General features: G+C 38.5%; 1 protein-coding gene across 7 annotated transcripts in view; it reads left to right on the top strand.

Annotated features, from left to right (window-relative positions):
- Positions 1 to 19019, top strand: part of espn (espin) — a 64962-nt gene that overhangs the window by 23850 nt on the left and 22093 nt on the right. For 4 of the 7 annotated variants that reach the window (XM_036578991.1, XM_036578990.1, XM_036578993.1 and 1 more), the window contains exons 5-10: positions 853 to 984; positions 1361 to 1381; positions 1853 to 2084; positions 5265 to 5545; positions 13988 to 14146; positions 18623 to 18860. In XM_036578991.1, the coding sequence (XP_036434884.1) occupies positions 853 to 984; positions 1361 to 1381; positions 1853 to 2084; positions 5265 to 5545; positions 13988 to 14146; positions 18623 to 18860 (1063 nt within the window). The remainder of the gene's footprint in view (positions 1 to 852; positions 985 to 1360; positions 1382 to 1852; positions 2085 to 5264; positions 5546 to 13987; positions 14147 to 18622; positions 18861 to 19019) is intronic. The other 3 variants (XM_036578995.1, XM_036578996.1, XM_036578992.1) reach the window with 1 other exon arrangement.

The following is a 19019-nucleotide window of genomic DNA, read 5'->3' as shown; positions in this document are numbered from 1 at the left end:
GAATTTAGGAAATTAAAAGTGTTTGTTACCAAAGCTGTGTGGACAGCCAGTTGAAAGGGAAGGACACACCAAACAATACTACAGTGCTTTTTGCCAGTAACATTATCTCAGGAGACTGTTCTAGAGAGACAGAAAGAGGGCAGACTGTTATTGTCTTTCTTTCGCTCCCCCCGAGTTTTAACGCAGGACAGCTGTCATCATGAATGTGTTCTTTGAAGCTCTTTTGAATTCAGCCCTTGACTGATACAGCCTTTAGCTCCCTTTCAAAGGCTGGCATATGGCAGAGAGTGACGTCCTTGCTGACTTTAGTACATATTTGGATGAAATCCTGTTTTGAGTGTACCTAGTAGTAACTAATAGTAGTTCTTGGTTATGGTACAAGTTCTTACCGGCATGAGAAAAATGTTGTGTCTTTTTATTTCTAGGAATAAGGGATTAAATAAAATCAAATTTAGTAGTCACTTATTCGAAATCTATTATTAACATTAGTAAATGTCACTGATGCCTTTAATTTATTTCTATCAGTGGTAAGTTTTTAATGATATTTTTTAATCGTGAGTACAGTAAATGTGGAACGGACACCAGAAAAAAGTCAAGTATCACGTTTTTCTGTTTTTTTATTCAGTTTCATTCAGTTTACCTGAAACATGAGACAGGCAACAAGGACACAAGAAAAGGTCCTTTTTAGTGGTTTGGAAAATTTGAATAGGATGAAATCTGATAGCAGCACATTGGTTAAAAACGCAAACGTCACTCAACACAAGTTCTCAATGAGGCATACAAAGACATATTTGGAATAAATTGTGTATCACTTTGCCTCTACCCACCTCTTTCTCTGTTTTTTTCCCACAGTGCTGTCAGATTCTAGTGGTGAACGGAGTGGATCTGGGCATTCGAGACCAGGATGGCTTCACTGCAGCAGACCTGGCTGAATATAATGGGCATTCACAGTGTGCCAAGTATCTCCGCACAGTCGAAAACATGGTGAGAAACAAATAAACATGCAACTTGCTACATTACAGCAGCGAGTAGCGTTCAGTACACAGAAGATATTCCTAAACCTATATGATTATGATATATATGCATCATTTCTAATGCCAATGATTAGTAAGAGCCAGTACAGGAAGCATGGTCCTATTGAAGAGAACACTTGTTATTGTTATTTAAAGTTTTTTTGTTGTAGGAGTATCACAGACTGGCTCTGCTAGTTGCAGCTATTCTGTTTGTTTCACTGTTATGTTCCTTCCTGGTTTAAAAAAGTAGTACATTATTTATGGTGCCACTGACAATGTAAAAATACATTTGTGTAGTAAAAATGTAACAAATACCAGTGCATACTTAATGAATGAATCCTTTACAGAGAGCAGTTTGCAACATTTTGGTGAGCAGATACTTTAATAATGTTACCACACATTCAATCAAATTAATACTTTTTAATTAACTTACTAATACTTCTGTGGCAGCTTTCTGTCATTCTGTTCCTGTCTCAGTCAACTAATCTGAAAGCCCTGCATGACAAATTAAGTGAAGATAACCTCCTTATCTTGCTAACAACTAACAGTCACTAATCTAACACTAATAGCTGTATATCGGCAGTAACAAACATATTGTTTGTTCAGCAACTAACACTGGACAAACACAACACTGGAGCACCCCAAACATTTCAGAGATCTAGATCTGTGTCTAGTTTAGTAGGCAAATATGTCTGTAAATTTTACTGAAGTGCAAACAATCAAGCAACAAATTATACTACAAAAATTCAAAAACAATGTAATAGCTTACTGAAAATTACACAGTGTTTCTTTCTGGATTATACTGTGTTGTTCCTTGGATTCCCCTGGTTTCCTCTCAGAGTGTGGAACATCGCGTCCTATCCCGGGATCCCTCAGCAGATTTGGAGTATAAGCAGCCTGACTCGGGCCTTTCCTCTCCAAACGCCACACTGAACCCAGTGGTGCCGCCTGCAGCCCACTTTGACGTGGGCTCCCCCTCCAGTTCCCTGTCCAACTACGACTCGGCCAACTCCAGCCAGTCCAGCACAGGGGAGAAGAAGAGCAGCTCCCCACCGTCACGAGTACCAGCAGGTGAGGAAGTCATGCTCACTAACCCTCGCACCCAAACAGGATTTACACATGCACCCTTACAGTGCTTCAGCGTAACACAGTTATACCAAATTATGCACATACACAAACACAGACATGCCGACATAGTCAAGATGATAGTAGAGACACTGTCCGTTACTAGCATATACAGACAGATGACAAATTAAAGGGAAAGCCAATATACACCGATCAGACATAACATTATTACCACCTCCTTGTTTCTACGCTCATTGTCCATTTTATCTGCTCCACTTACTATATAGTTACACTTTGTAGTTCTACAATTACAGACTGTAGTCCATCTGTTTCTCTGCATACTTTGTTGGCCCCCTTTTACCCTGTTGGTTAGGACCCCCATGGACCCTCACAGAGCAGGTACTATTTGGGTGGTGGATTATTCTGAGCACTGCAGTAACACTGATGTGGTGGTGGTGTGTTAGTGTGTGTTGTGCTGGTACGAGTGGATCAGACACAGCAGTGCTGCTGGAGTTTTTAAACACTGTGTCCACTCACTGTCCACTCTATTAGACACTCCTACCTTGTCAGATCATCCTCTAGTCCTTCATCAGTGGTCACAGGACGCTGTTGGCTGGATATTTTTCGTTGGTGGACTATTCTCAGTCCAGCAGTGACACTGAGGTGTTTAAAAACTCCAGCAGCACTGCTGTGGCTGATCCACTCAGACCAGCGCAGCGCACACTAACAGACCACCACCACATCAGTGTTACTGCAGTGCAGAGAATGACCCATCACCCAAATAGTACTTGCTCTGTGAGGGTCCATGGGGGTCCTGATCACTGAAGAACAGGGTAAAAGGGGGCTAACAAAGTATGCAGAGAAACAGGTGGACTACAGTCTGTAATTGTAGAACTACAAAGTGCACCTATATAGTAAGTGGAGCTGATAAAATGGACAGTGAGCATAGAAACAAGGAGGTGGTCATAATGTTATGCCTGATCAGTGTAAAGTTTCTTAGTAAGAGGGTCAAAAGCCACCAGAACAGCTTCAGTGTGCTTTGGCATAGGTTTTACAAGTCTGAATATTTCAAATGATATTCTGTCATGTTTGTAAATCTCCCATTGGTGTTCACTTGGTCTGAGATATATGAGGCATATGAGTACTAACGAAACCATTCATGATCCCTGTGGTTGGGGACCGTGTCATCCTGGAAGAGACCACTCCCATCAAGATAGAAATGATTCATCATAGAATGAAGGTAATCAGTCAAACGATTGTAACATTCATTTGCTGTCACCCTTCCAAGGGGAGAAATGGACAAACCATGCCAGCAAAATACCTCTCACAGCATAACATATCCACCAGACCCCCTCACTGTAGGGTTCAAGCATTCAGTCCTGTATCATTTTTTGGTGTACACCACACATGCACTCACCCACTTGTGGAGAATATGGTGAAGGATGCCTTGTCTTCGTCTCGTCACATATCCCTTTGTCCCCACATGTCTGTAGACCTCTCGGTAATGAGAGGTTTATACACTGAAGCCCTACTATTATATCCCTCTCTATGTAGTTTTGGACAGATTGTTCTTGCTGACATTATTCGTCCTGCATTGATATTTTAAGTCACCTGAGAATATCAATTTAGTATATTTGGATATTACAATAATGCATGAGCATGGCAGTCATTCATGAGCAGTCTTTGCGACTGAAGCTCCTGCCATCCATTCCTCAATAATGAACCCTCTTTCAAAGTCCTTAGACCTTTTCCTCTTGCGATCTTGAACTGGACCTAGTCAGCGTTGTTGTAATTGCAATTGTGAATGAATGATAGTATGTGAATTGCTTAAATGTGTAATTTGTCTGTATATAAAAATCGCAAAGGCCAGTATCATGATAACGATTTACAAATGATGTATTGCACAGACATCATATGTATATATATATTGAATAGTTAAATGATTGGTACTGGTTCATGTGAATGCAGCTTTAAAACATTTTTCAGGCTTCTAACATTATGAGGAATGAGTGCATTTGAAACTGAGTATCTGCAGAACTCACAGCATAAAATACTTTTGCTTATTTCAGCTGTCTGAAGTATGAGTTGTTAACTATTAGACAAAAAATGGTTTCGTAAACTGCTTCTGAGTATCATCATTATAAACTTAATATGGGCTGAGGAACCAAACAATTTGCCCTGCCTGATATGTTTATACTGTAATTATTTATGTTACTAAACTTTTTGTGCACGTCCATTCTACCATCTCTTATAGGCTTTCATAAATCTGACCCCTTGGTATTTATTTCATTGAATTCTTCTGTGTTTTGAACAAAGCCTTCTACCCAGTAACCCATAACCTGCAGGCACGACATCCTTGGCGGCTTAATGCAGCATGTGTGCACTATTGTCTTAACAATGGTGGGAAAAAGTTGTGTTCACTGAGCTGGAAGACACTCAGTACAACTGTTGCCATGGTGTCCTCAGGGCCACCTGCTGGGAGCCGAGCCAGCAGTGCCCTCTAGTGGAAAGACAGAAATGTATCAGTTCTTTCAATTCCCCTCTACTCTGTAGACCACATGTGTCAGGCTCCAGTCTTCGCAGACCTCAGCACACTGCCTCATTAAACACATCTGATTCAGCTCTTCAGCTAATTAGAAAGGCCTTCATGAACTGCTTTCAGAGCGTTAAATGAGGGTAAACGCTAATCTAGGCAGCACTTTGGCCCTGAAGGTCCCCAGTTTGAAATGCCTGCTGTAGACCTTGGGTTGAAGCTACCAGTTAGCTTCTCTGTGGAGTTATTTTGAAATAGTGAAGTGAGATGAGTGTGTTGTTGAACAAAAACCACCACAGGTGTTACATTCTCAAAACAGAACATATAACACAGCAAACTTAACATTCAGCAGTATTCAGTACTAACATAATTGACTTAGTAGTAACATGACTAAATCATTTTAAGGCAGAAAGGTAATCAGAAAGCACACCTTAAACAGCATTCTTCTACTAGAATCTTAGAATATGACACTTTCTGTCTCACTCCAACATTGTTCTGTTAACTATGACTGTATGAGATTGTGATCTTTCGTTAGTAAACAGCTGAAAATTGATCAAATGAATCAATAAAGAAGCTGCTTTTGATTATGACACCCTGTTAGATAGATTAATGACAGACAATCAGATGAATCTTGACAATATATGTTTTGGCAGGAGGCCCAGCGTCAGCAATCAGTGACATGGAGACCTACATGGAAATGCTGAACCCTGATGTGACTGATGGGGTCCAGAAGAAGGAAGAGGCAGCACAACCTCCGCCGCCTCCCACTTTCCCCCCACCTCCACCTCCTCCACCGCCTAACAACTCGTACGTCCCTCCACCTCCCCCTATGTACCCCGCACCCAGTCCACCCGAGGAGCAGGGGTCGGCCGAGTTTCTGAAGGTGAAGAGCAACCTCCGCCGCGTGGACAATGACACAGTGAAAAAAAAAGAGGTACACTATGCTTTATTCTGATAAACACAACATTCACATGTATGAATGACATAATCTGACTGATGAGTAAAATTAAAGCCACAGTCAAGAACTTCAGAACCACAAAATAGAAGCCCCGAATCCTAATTTTCTGAGACAGTAAAGGAGTAGGTTGGGGGGCATGATGCTTATATTTGGGCTGACAATGATAGTTGTATTTTGAGAAAGGCACATGGTAGGAGCAATCCTCAAGATTCAGTGACAGTCTGCCATCAATTTGATGCCTGTAAATTGGTTCCCTGATTGTAGCTTTAAAAGGTGATGCCTTTTGTCACGTCAAAAACAGGAAGTACATGGTAAATTTATGATGGGTTCCAAACCTTTTTTATGTCAGTGCCAGAGAGTTAAGGCAACTAAAGGTCAAATTTGCTTGTAACCCTTTAACCCTTAACTTTAAGTAACTTGTAAAACTTGTGCAACATTTTTACACATTTATGGTTTCAAATGTTTGTTTCAGTTCCCCTTATAAAGACAAGTGATTATACTGTATTTTGGTGATTCCCCTTTTGGAGAGTTCATATTTATGTTAGAATATATCATAAAACCTGCATTATGTGGTCAGCTAGTTCAAACTCTTAACTGCTTTTTTTACCTGCCTGTTTAATTCTACCGTGGCTAAACATTTGTAGGTACGTTTTTTCTAATTCTCATTACTGTAAAAGAACTTGTAAGGAACCTTCACAACACGTATGTGAAGTTCTTGAAAGTATTTTATGTATTGATTCATCAATCTGGGGAGCAAATCCCCATTCACTTCTCACAAAGAGAACAGAAAGGGTGTTACAGAGAATAAAGTATGCCATATAGAATTTAGACTCTTAGCTTTTATCTAAATGAACATTGTGCTAATGAGATCTGCACTCATTAAATATGTGCAATGACAAAGTTTCAAGAATAAGATAAGATATTATACTTAATGCACAGTGGATAATGAAGCCTATACAATAATATGCTAGGGTGTAATTCAGTAATCTCAAGGGTTTGAATGATGTGTTGTTCTAATACTCTTATCAAACATGGCTCAATTGAACCCCTGAGGTTTGTTGCCTGCATCGATGTGTAACTGAAACCTTGCCTTGAGGTATATATAGTAGCATGTCCGCTTCACTTGGTCTCATTATACAAGACGTGGACTTCATGAAGCATTACATCAAGCATGAGCAAGCACTGTAACAATAAGACTGCGTAATACTGATAAGTGTGATGAAAACATGAATCAGGTCATTTATTGTGATTGTGTGACTGTTATAACTGAATGTTAAGCATGTCAGGGCGGTGTTTTCACTTGACATAAGTATATTATTTCCCATGTATTGACCTAGTAGCTTTGCTGGCTGCTCCATGTTCGAAAAAGTAGATTTTCTCTGAAAAAACGTCGCTGAAGTCGCTGAAAAAACAGGTCTAGTAATTACTTTTCATGTAGGTTTTCAACATATATGAAAACAAGTTTCTTGTAGCTAAATTCAGTCATAGGTTTTACCCAGTCATTTGACACTATAAGCAATCTGTGAAGCTTCTAGGCACCACTAACGTCTCAGTTATAAGTAGCATAGCTTTTACATCTTTGTGTTGAATGCTTGAGTGCATTTTAGAGCACAAACAACAGCCAACTGGATAGCACTGTGATTTTCCTGAAATGCGAAATAGCCGGTTTTGTCCTTAGCTTATATACTATCCTATAGCCTCAGTAGTGAATGGTGAAATGTGCACCTCTGGACCATTAGCAGCGTTTTTGCACAATTTATACCCATGGGGAAACTCTTAATGTTCAAATGACTTGAGTAGATGTAAGACAATGCCATTAGGTAACCACAAGGCTTTGTGCACAAACGCTACAAAAATCAGTATTGAGGCACTGATGAGATGTACTGAATTGTCATCAGCTCTAATACCGACCTTATTGAACAGATCAACTATCAGCCATACGTGACCAATCCACAATTAACCCCTTAAACAGGTGAGCCCAAAGTTTTATTACACACTTCTATAAGTGTGTCTTAAGGCTGTTACACACCAAGTGCAACATGAAAATTGACTACATGAAAATGCAGAATATTCACAATAAAATAAAACTATACACACTAGACATAAGATTCTTTTTTTATTATTTCATTGTGTGGCTTACAGCGTAAAAAAGCAAACATCCAGAATGTCTTGGGGGCAAAAACGTATCATTTGCACGTCACCATAAGAGCAAATGGTGACATTGGGCAGGCTGCTTTCTATCTTTGGAAAAGTGAATGTAGTGTGGAGAACTTCACTGCTTCAAATTTATTTTCAAGAGCTTCCACATATAATTCAGATGTCTGCAGCACAGCTCAAGCTGCTTTTGCAGAGGGCAAACTAATCCTTTTTGTCGCTAAGCTAATAACAGAGGCATCAGTGACTGGTTGAGCTATGGTTCTACGAAAAACCTAGGAATTGGTATCAAGACAGAAAACGTCAAATCGGTGGATTCCTTAAAATCAGTCATAAGCAACAGGCACAAGTACAAACTGGTGTATTTCTGGTGCTCAGAGGCCATTAGAAAGTTCTAGACAGTCAGTGAAGTCCTGTCTGACCCTGCTGCAAGTAAACTGTAGACTCATCAAACCCAAGGCCCATCTCTCTTCTGTATTCACTAATCAGCACAAAGGGAGGCACACACATAATGTTGCTTTTGTGTCCATGTCCTAATGAGGGCTTCCATTAGCAGAACACTTCCACTGCTTCACTGATGTGCTGTATGATGGACCTGACGTTAATTAAACTAATTAACTCTGCCAGCACTCCCCACAAATGAGCCCTTTGTTCATCTGAGGAAATTAAAATGTGCTATACAGTTTTTGTAGCTGTATAAGTAGTATTGCTACCTGCAGCATATATACGGCAATACATGAATACTGTAATAATCAGTGCTGTAATAACTGTAACATAGCTGTAATAACAATTCAATCTACTCAGTTTTATTGTGAGAGAATATGTAGAGTCTTTCCATTAAATTTTTGCTTGTGTCTTAGCTTTGTTTTATTTTAAGAGAAAATACATTCAAATTAAAATGACAACTACAATAGCGTCAAACATTATGAACCAGAAATTGCCAGGTTTTTTACGGTTATTCAGCCAATTTCTAGGTGTGTGCACTGTATTAGTGCTCAGCTTCAGCTTAAATTCCTTTAATCACAATGATATTTCTTCATTGTTTGGAGTGCAAAAAGAGTGGATAAATGATTCATTTGCGTTCATTGCCCTGTCTGTAACACTAACAGTAATGCAACCCCTAACTGAGACCCCTTCCATCACCCCTAGTCCTTACCCTGACTCCTGAGTCTTCTCAAAGTGGCTCTCATGACCCCAGCGCCTCTTTAGCTACTCAAATATCATCATCCTTTAACTACTAGCAGGGCAGAGTTGCAAGATAGAGCTGAAGTTGAGGACCTGTAGCATCATCAAGACATTGTCAATGTAATAAGAAATGTCTGATGATCTGATAGATGCATTTCAATCTCAAGCTAATGGTTCCACACCATTTAGCTACACTGTCTAATTAAGCACTATGAGTCAAACATGTTTAAGGGCAAGTCATTTAACAGATATTTTGTCAGCTTATGTACTTCATAAATATCCACTAATGGATTTGGGTCAAAAAATCTAGAATACTCGTCGCTGTTGTTCGAACAAAACCTCAAATCTCCAAAATGGTAACTTTACAGGAGAAGGAGAAAACACACTTTACCTTGAATATATGTCAATGGAACCAGGGTGATTTTGGGCCATTTCTTTTGGTCCATTTGTCATGAAATGTACATACAATGTAAAGGGCAACAGGCACTTTAAAATTATGTCAACAACTGAAAAACAACAAAAATGGAGATACAAGGTTTTGTTCCGACAGCAGCGATATAATGACTAAATTAATGTTACCTATCATAACTATATCTTGAAAGAATGCCACAGTCATGACTGTAAAACAGTTTGTTTGCTTAAATCATCGTCTCACTTTCTAGCCCACATTCATGGGTTGATCATTTACTAGAAGTGTGTTTTCTTTTTGTAATGTGGGCAATCCTATCGTAATGAATCAGGTGTGGTCAGTAGGCTTTCAACCATGGGAGAAAATCTAGTCAAAGAGACCAGGAGATGTAACAGTGTCTCTTTTTATTTTCAGGGCATATTTCTGATGAGATTTCATATAAGATAAAACACATGCATTTCCAAAACTAAGGTTAAAAAATTATTACAAGTATAGAAAAATATGGGACTCCTAACAAACTGTAAGCGTAGAAAAAGTATCCCTGCAGATTTCTTTGAGAAACTGAAAGCAAGTCTCCCGAAAATAATGTATGACCATAATAAAGGGTGGACTAAAAACTAAAAAAAATTATAATATATTTAGCTTTTGAGGCTTCTGGGTAATGTTCTGTTAAATATACATTTTCTTTTAGTTGTATGCTTAATGGCTGTTTTGACTGGAAATTAAAAGGGTGGTCTCTGATTTTTGCACAGTACTGTATTACAGTTCTATAATTTAGGTCAGTTTTGTGATGTGTTGTGAAGTGCTGCCAGTGACATTATTATAATAAATTATTTAACATAACTCACTGCCCCCAAACCTCCCTTGCCATGCACACACACATACTCATACACACCTGCTCCCAGGTGAACAGCCCCAGGTCAGCCCTCATTATCCTCATTAAGTATTAATCACTATGTTCTGCTTTAGGGGGCATGTGCAGAAACACACACATACACATGTTCTGCTGTCAAACACATGAAGAAATACACACAAACTTCACGACTCGTGCACCGTATAGACACTGTATGTGTTTCAGTGAAACACGCACACTCACTGAAACTCACTAATTGTTTGTCATGGTAAGGAGGAGAAAGCAGTGAAGCAACAATAAGCACGGTCGAGGAAAAACAATCCACCCTGGCTACTATAGCAACACAGGTGCTCATGGCAACCACTTCCTGGCACAACACACTGGCTCCTGTTTAGACTAATGGAGCTTACTGGACGTCAGTTTGTTTGGGGTGATCTCATTGATTTGAATGCCACAGATGACCTTTTCAGTCATTAATTTTAGTAAAAATTAGTTTTATACTGATTTTAATATGAGCAGTTAGCTATTCTAGTATTTCAACTGAGTATGCTTATCAGTTTATTCACAAAAGAGCATCGCTGTCATATTACGTTTTTTTTTTTTTCATTCCATAATGCCAGCTGTCCTTTATGTTGTGTGGAGATTACATGATGAATGCCCCCATAGAAATGGTCCAGAATAAAATCATCACAATAACTTATTTAAAAATAACATTTTTTTGCCCTTGTAAAGTTCATTTCACATGAGCTTTATGACAGTTATGACAGTGTCGATATATGTATACATGATTGTTATATACAGACGTCTTTCACCTACTTTCTAACTGGGAGCTGGTTGCTGAAGCCAACATTAGTGCACTCCCATTAGTCCCTCCCAGTATCAACAACGTCAACCTTTTAAACCATCGCTATGAAATGGCTTTCCACATTCATCTGTAATCAGATTCCTGTTGCCACCAGTGTGCATAACGCAATTGGTAAGCTGGCTGTAGATTTGATACTGGGCGGCCATGCCCTGTGGCCGTGTAACCGGGCTTTGCATGAGAGGCTTCAGTCGCTACAGCTTGTGGTTGGTCAGTACATGGGCAGTGATGTCACTGTGCTGGCCCAGGATTGGTGCTTGTGCGGCAGGGGGTGGGAAAATTTAAAGCGAGCAGCAGGTAGAGTGTCACACCGCAGTGGAATGGGGATCTGGTGACACCTGTGCATCCACCAACTTCTCAGCTTCTCTGAAACTGACTGGACTACCGGCACAGAGACAGGGTAAGGCCCCTTGGTCTAACACAGTGTGGCTTATAGAGGCTTTATTCTTTGATTAGATGGTATTTGGATTAGGGTTTTGCAAGAGTTTGGAAGTTTGATCCTACTTGAAACTCAAGCAGTGCACAAGGCATTTTAATTGCTTGGATATTTTCTATTCACTGGAAGACTTTTTTGTGTCGTGTGCTTTTTGAGATAGTAAGTAATAATGTTTGTCCAGTTTTACACTTGAATATATATTTCATGTAAATTACAGAGCAATTGTTTTCTGGCATTTAGATAATCTATGCTAACTTTTATTTTTATGAAGTAAGAGAATCAGCATGACCGGTATATCTTTACTAGGAGTCAACTCACAGTTGCGCAAGAGCAAAGTAGCAAATAAGTATGCATGATGAGTAATGAAAAATTCAACAGGTTTGAATGGGGATGGGTTTGGAGAGGCACATCTGTGTTGTACAGAGGTCAGCATTGCCTTTCAGGCAGCGATTTCCCTGAGGTATGACAATCACACCATCTGCACTGGACCAGCTCACGTTACGCTGGAACAAGTCTACAGGGAGGAAGGGGCTTAAGTCAACAATGCAAATTGGCCACTGAAAGAACAGAACATAACACTGAAGGCTAATTTGCCCCTCAGAGTCAGTATTTGCTAATGGGTAAGGCATAGACATTAGGTGAGTCATGTTTCCTGCCATAGTATCTAAAGAACAGTCTGTGATGGAGGCTGAAGGCTTTCTTTATTTATTTGTTTTTGACCAGTATCCTTTGGTGATGTTGTGCTTAAAGGCACATTTCAGCTCTTGATGATGGCTTATTTTCATATGTAATTGAAAAACGTGTCCCCTGTATCATAATTGCTCTTTGGTTTACCTTTTAATTATTCAGGCTGGTCCTACTAGTCTATTCTTCTGTCACCTGTTTCACCCTTTTATTGTACAATAATGATGAACTGTTCAACATAAACACCACACAGTTGATTCAATAAATGTGAAGAATGTAGGTAATGGATAAAGGTTTTTCCTTTGTAAAATGCAGTGGTTGCGTAATGTTGGATTACAATGCAAATCAAGGGTTTTTTGCATTAGTAAAATCCACCAAGATCAGGAAAAGCAGCGTTGCTTTTTTGTGGAAGACATGGAAATTTCCAGTAGGTGGACTTTTGGGTTTTCTCAGGATGTCTCTACAATGCAACGTTGGCACGATGTCCTTCATTTCAGTTTTCCTTTTTTTTACACAGATTTTCTAAAGCAAGGTTTAAAATAGTCCACACCAAATATAGCATTGAATTAATTTATCGATATAAAATTCTAGCATAACTAGGAATGAATGAAAGCTAGTGAGGACTAGATAGCACAACCTCGTGCAGAAATCTATCCGCTCCTTACTAGCTCTCATTCATTATTAGTAGCATTAGCATTTTGGGTCAAACTATCTTGTTAATACGGAAAGCAAATACTGATCCCAGACCAGTTAAAACCTCTCTTGGCGCCACCTGAGTGACTGACAGAAGAAGAAAGTGAGAGCAGTGTTACTGAAACACCCCACAAGAGGTCACTCAGATTCTCACCCAGGCCCCTGTCTGCATACCTTCCGTTAAAATGGTAAAGCTTAGACGACTATGTTAAAGTTCAGCTCATGGGCCATGAAAAGTCTTTTTGTTTCTCCTTCCGTCTCAATTGAGTAAATCTGCACTAGTCATGTAAAGCCTTCCCACAAGTTTAGAAAGAACTGGAGAACAGAGTCATGTTACTTGGACATGATTGTTTTTCTCTCAAAATATATCAGTATTAGTCAGTATTGCTAAAGTAGACTTTGAATTCATATACACTTTGAATTGATAATAATAAATATATCTGGAATGATATATTTGTATAATTTAGGCATTGAATTGACTGGACACCTTAAGATCCTAAAAGCACAAAACAAAGGAAAAAGGTTGTTCTTTGTTCTTTTATTATTTTTTTTCACTTTTTGACAAGCCCACTTGTTAATCTGACAGCATCAAGCCTAAAAGAGCCTTTTTAAAGTCTGACTTAACAGACCAAACACACCATGCTCCATGGTCCATTTGTTTTTTTTTCTTTTTTTCTGATTTTTTTTAATTTTACGTATCTGCCTAGAACAAATAAATCAAATCTATGGCAATTTTTTAGCAGTCTTCATATTGAATTTCATAATACATATTTCACCCTAAGCTCATGGCTCATGACTCATTTGACAAACTAAAGAGTCTGTTGTTCTGTTCTGTTCTGTCTGCCCATTATGTGCCATGGGTTCTAAGAATCCAAATGTACAGTATGGCATCATTAAGTTTCTCAGAGTAAGACTACTTGTTCAAAATCAATTTTCACAGTAGTATCAGCCTGGATCTTATGTATCTTTACAAAACAGGATACTATATTCAAATGTCCATATTATTGTATGCATTAAGGATGATATTGTTATGGATATGAACAGTACAAAATGGATTTGTACTGTGTGAGGTGTCAAATATAAGACACAAGCTTTTGTGTTGGTTGTGGTCCTGCATTAAATATTGTATATTTTTTCTGCAGCTGACAGCAGGGGAAAACCCGGAGAGACTGCGGCGGGTGGACTCCAACAGGAAGTCACGAAGCTTCAGTAAGCAGCCTAGCACAGGGGACTATTACAAGACCCTGGGCAACGACACCACGGACCAGAGGCCCTGCAGAACCATGGCACCCAACGAGGAGGTAAGCTACTAATGAAATCATTTTAAGATTCATATTCAAGTACATTGTGCTACTAAATTCCATGTCCTGTTCTGAATCTGATTCACGACAGATAACTTTGTTTGATGTTTGATAGAGTTTTATTTGGCCTACAGTGAGACTTTAGGGGGTCTGTTTGAGCTTAGAACTTACAATGTTTTAATGAAATGCTAACAGCAAACATTTGGACATTATAACAGGAAAGCGCATGGAGCTTCCAGACAGTCTAAATGTTTGGACATGATAATGATGAAAATATAGTAATATATATTACATATAATATATTTAAAACAAAAATGAAATAACAAAAAATAAACTTAGAAACAGCTGTTTAAAATAAATTAAAAAGAATTATTACAATATTATTAAATATTATTATTAAAAGCACATGAAAAAAATTAGTGGTTTTAATACAAGCTATGAATTGCAATAAGCACATGTATTGCTTGCATTAAAACCTATGTAGTGATTCTCATTTTTATTATTCAGTATTTTTGTATTGGTATTTTGTCTGTTACCATAAATAATGGTTCATTAAAACTTTGTTCTGTTTTACTGTGTCTGTAATATTGCTAATTGTAATGCAAATACGCAAGTTATCCTTCTAAAGGGTAATGTTTAAATCCACCAAATAGACAGCACTAAAAAGGCAAAATCACTTTACAGATTCCAGGAAGTGACCAAACTAAGAAAAAGAAGCTTGAGTCTGCACAATGTTTTCTCCCATTCAAAGTAAGCTTACTCTCAGCAATGACACAAGACGTTTCAGGCACGTTCTGAGCTGCATGCACGGGTAAAGTTTGTTTGGCTACAGTAGATTTGAGCATTGCAACAAAAACTGTTAAGACTTTAAAATCTATTGATGAAGCTGTGTGAGCGAGAGTGAAGGAGTGAAGTAATATTAGCTGTGAGCTGTGCTTTTTGCCAAACCACTCGACTTGGTGTAGAAGAAAATACAAGCACAGCTGTTTTGTTTTTTGTTTTATTATTTTTTAAATACTGCCCCTAGAAATGGACAGCGAAGAGTGTTAGATGGGTTTTACTCAACACATGGTCCATGTTTCAACTAGTCCATAACGCTGTGGGCAGGACATTGAGATAAGCTACTGAAGTTTTGATTGGTTGTACTTGACTTGTGCCACTTATTTTTACCAGTCCAGTAAGGTGGGACATTGAGCCAGAAGTGTTTCTCTCAGCTGTGGTTGTAATAGAGATGCGCTTAACTCACATTAGAGCCTTTTATCAACAAGAAAACAAACAGATGATCATCAAAATGCTGAAGATCAGATCCGATTATCAGCCTGGCTCCTAAAGCTTTTGCCAAGTACACTTACTTTGGCTTTGATCATGTCAGTAGTGGCCTCTCAAATAAATGCCTATTAGGTCTGGTTAATATTGTCATTTGTTTCTAAATTTAGAATGAAGCGAGACATTAAAGCCGCAGTATTAAATTTTTTGTTAAAATTAAAAAAATAAGTATGACTGAGTCAGGAGAAAAACACGTTAAAATATGACGGTTCAGAGTCACCCTGCAAAGCTTGAAATTATCATTTCAAAGTTGGTTCAAATTTTGCGGAATTTTATTTCTGAATTTTGAGTTTTTTGGACCATGTCATATGTCTTTATGTACTAATTTCACACATACATGCTCAAAAAGAAGGTCCAGCTTGGCCAAGTACAACTGCCATATGGGCAAAAAGAAAATAATTAATATATTAGGCAGATAATAAGTACATTAATACCATTAATACTATTTAATACTCTTTAAGATGGGAGTCTTCACATGGCACTTTTATTTAAACTTTAATTAATTACTGCTAATTATTGCTGAAATATAATCAATGCTAATTCATGCTAATTCCAAGACAAAGCAATAGAAAACAATAAAAATATGGTGGCAAAGTGGTGGTCACATGACTGTTTCTTGTGCGTGTGGACATAGCTGCCAGCTGTCTTTGGTCCAAATCAGCCTAGCTCCTTTCTCTCACCTGCCACATTACAACACAAATCCGTGCAAGGTGTGGCCCAACGCTGACATAACCTAGCTTTTAATGTGCACGTCTATTGCACTGTTCAATAAACAGTGGAGGGTGTTTGCTTAGCTCTTTTATCATGTTACGTAACAATGACAGTTGAGGCCTTGAGCTTTTGTGTTTGTCATCAAACAGGAACTACACCCCACTGGCCTTAGTACAGTGTGAGGCCTCTGCCCTTTGTGCAGGTGTAGTATTAAACTGAAAATGGATTAGTATCCACCACAGTATGCATTAGCTTTTCTCATGATGTTATCTCAGTTTTATTTGATGCTAGAACCTGAATTAAAAATATTGTTTACCACATTTTTATTGTTTACCGTTACAAATGTAGAGTTATTGCTGTCATTTTGCAATGTACTTGAATTGCATTTGAAAATTATTTAATTACATTATTATTGCTATTATTATTAATAATAATAATAATAATATTATTATTATATAAAACTTTATTTATGCAGGGCAAAGTGTATTTTAGAAATAAAACATACAATTAAAAGAAGACAAAGTAAAAATAAAGAGGGTTAATATAAGACGTGGCATTAGTAAAAATAAATAATAAACTAGATAAAACTAGGAAGGTTTGTAAAGTTTGCTTTTAAAAGAAAATACAGTGGCTTCAAATCGTAGGTCATTCGGCATTGTTCCACAGAGCCAAACGATAACTGCTAAACATAAAAACTCAAAACTCAGTCATTTTGGGTCTGACTCTGGGAATTACTAAAATACTAGTGCCTGATGACCTGAGAATTCTCATTGGTTTATACATAGTGAGCAGTTTGGAAATGTATTTAGGGGCAAAATCATTGAAAGCTTTGTAAACAAGTAAAAGCACTTCAAAATTGACTTTGACTGGGAGCCAGTAGGTAATCTAAGAATCTAGGTGATTTTTGTTTCATAGCGTGGTGGTTTTTCATTTTGCAAAATCAGACTGTACACGCAGCAATAACTTTTCAGCAACTTTAAAGCATAACAAAATCTCCTTTTCATATAAAAAATCCCCTCTTCACCTACAAACACAAAGGTAGTATCAATTAAATGTTTCAAGACTGAATGAATGAAAGATGGAATGAATCCAGATTGTTTCAGTGAGCTACAAGCAAGCAATAATTAAAGTCCAAAACAGGAACCATAGAGCGTCAGTAGTGCGTGCACCCCCCAACCTTTCTACTCCCCTGCTATTGGGTGTAATCTTCACTGAGCCAATTAGACACCCAGTAGGTAGTCTGCCTACTCCAGTGGACCAGATGGCGCTTCATGTGTCCCTTGGGTAAAGACCCATTAGCAGTGACATGCATCGTGACATAAAACATGAAATGGACCATATGGAGGGAGATGGCCAGGGGGCGGGGGGTTATTGCAGGGGAGGGAATAACAAGCATGCGTCAAGCACACGTTTGGCACGCGTAAGAGGGTGTGGGGTGTGGGGGTACATGTCACAGGGGGAGAGGCCTCACCTCATTAACTCTGTGACAGTTGGGAGAACTCAGGGTAAATGATAGTCTCCTGAGACTGGGAGTGTGGAGGATTGTGGGGCTTAGCAGCAACAGATGTCTCCTCATTCCTTTGAGCCACTGGATCATCTTCATTTAGCTATTGAACCCCTCTGAGATGTTTAAAGCCAACTGTGGGCTCTTTTGTGTCGTCATCTATTGTGGAGGAAGAGGAGAAGTATTTAATTACCTGCTGAGAGGTCATTAAATGGTTAAATCATCACTTACTTTTGAAAAAAAACATATTGTTAAAAATAGTTTTAATGTCAAAAACATTAAAAACTACAATTATAAATTATTAATTTTGTAATCATATATAATAATTAAAAATTGATTATATAAATATTATATTAGCCACTGTTAATTTATTTAACTGAATATTCATTCATTCATTCAAGATTGCTCTAATTAAAGAGCTCCTGCAGAATTTGAAGTGTAGTTCTCATTATGCCTTATTAAAAGCTCACATGACCATTTGAGAGTTGGGAGTTTTTCTCAGAATAAATTGTGTATATTATTAATTTATTAACATGCATCCTTAGTCATTTTGTTGGTGTTAAAAAAACTTCTCCAAAATGGTAACTTTTAAATTAAGTTAATATAAAAAAAAATTTTAATCTAAGTCATTTTGGTGCATTTCTACTGGTCTGTTCATCATGACATTTTCATACAACACAAAAAACAGCTACTGTGATGCTGAAATGTCAAAATTGAAAAAAATGAAGACATTGTTTTTTGACACCGATGATTTGTTTTAAATCTTGTTTAGGTCATTTTAACATTAACCGAAACTGAGTTGCTTAATAGTAATTGGCCCTCGCTAGCTGCCATTCACTACTAGCCGTGTTAGAAGTTATGAATAAAGACTGTCCAGCTCAGCTCTGTTTCATTTGGCATGATTTGGGAGTAAAATGAAGGCATCCCTCCTGCAGGGTTCTGTGCTGTTGGAGGAGCCTGCAGATGCTACTCCTGCTCCTGAGAATGGAACAGGAGCCACCGAGGAGCTGCCCATACCACCTCCTCCTCCTCCTCTACCCAGCAGCAACACAAACCCCATCCCAGCTCCACCTCCTCCACCTCCTCTCCCCTCGGAGATCCCCACACCTCCCCAGAACAATACCACTGCTTCAGGAGCCTCCAGCCATCGTCGCCTCTCCTCCTCTTCAAGCAGTGAGTACTCTCTGACTCTTCTACATCAACCACCCACCTCAGCTCTTCCCTCGAGTCACTGTTTGGTGTTTTCCTTTTATAAATGTACAGTTGCTGTACTTACAGCCTATTCTCTCACAATTTTAGTGCTTTACTCTTCTTAATTCCCTCTCCCACTCT

Source organism: Colossoma macropomum, unplaced genomic scaffold (assembly GCF_904425465.1).
Source record: "Colossoma macropomum unplaced genomic scaffold, Colossoma_macropomum, whole genome shotgun sequence".
In the NCBI taxonomy this organism is placed as follows: Eukaryota; Metazoa; Chordata; class Actinopteri; order Characiformes; family Serrasalmidae; genus Colossoma; species Colossoma macropomum.
Note: the sequence above shows the minus strand (reverse complement) of the source record. Positions and strands in the feature narration are given on the sequence as shown.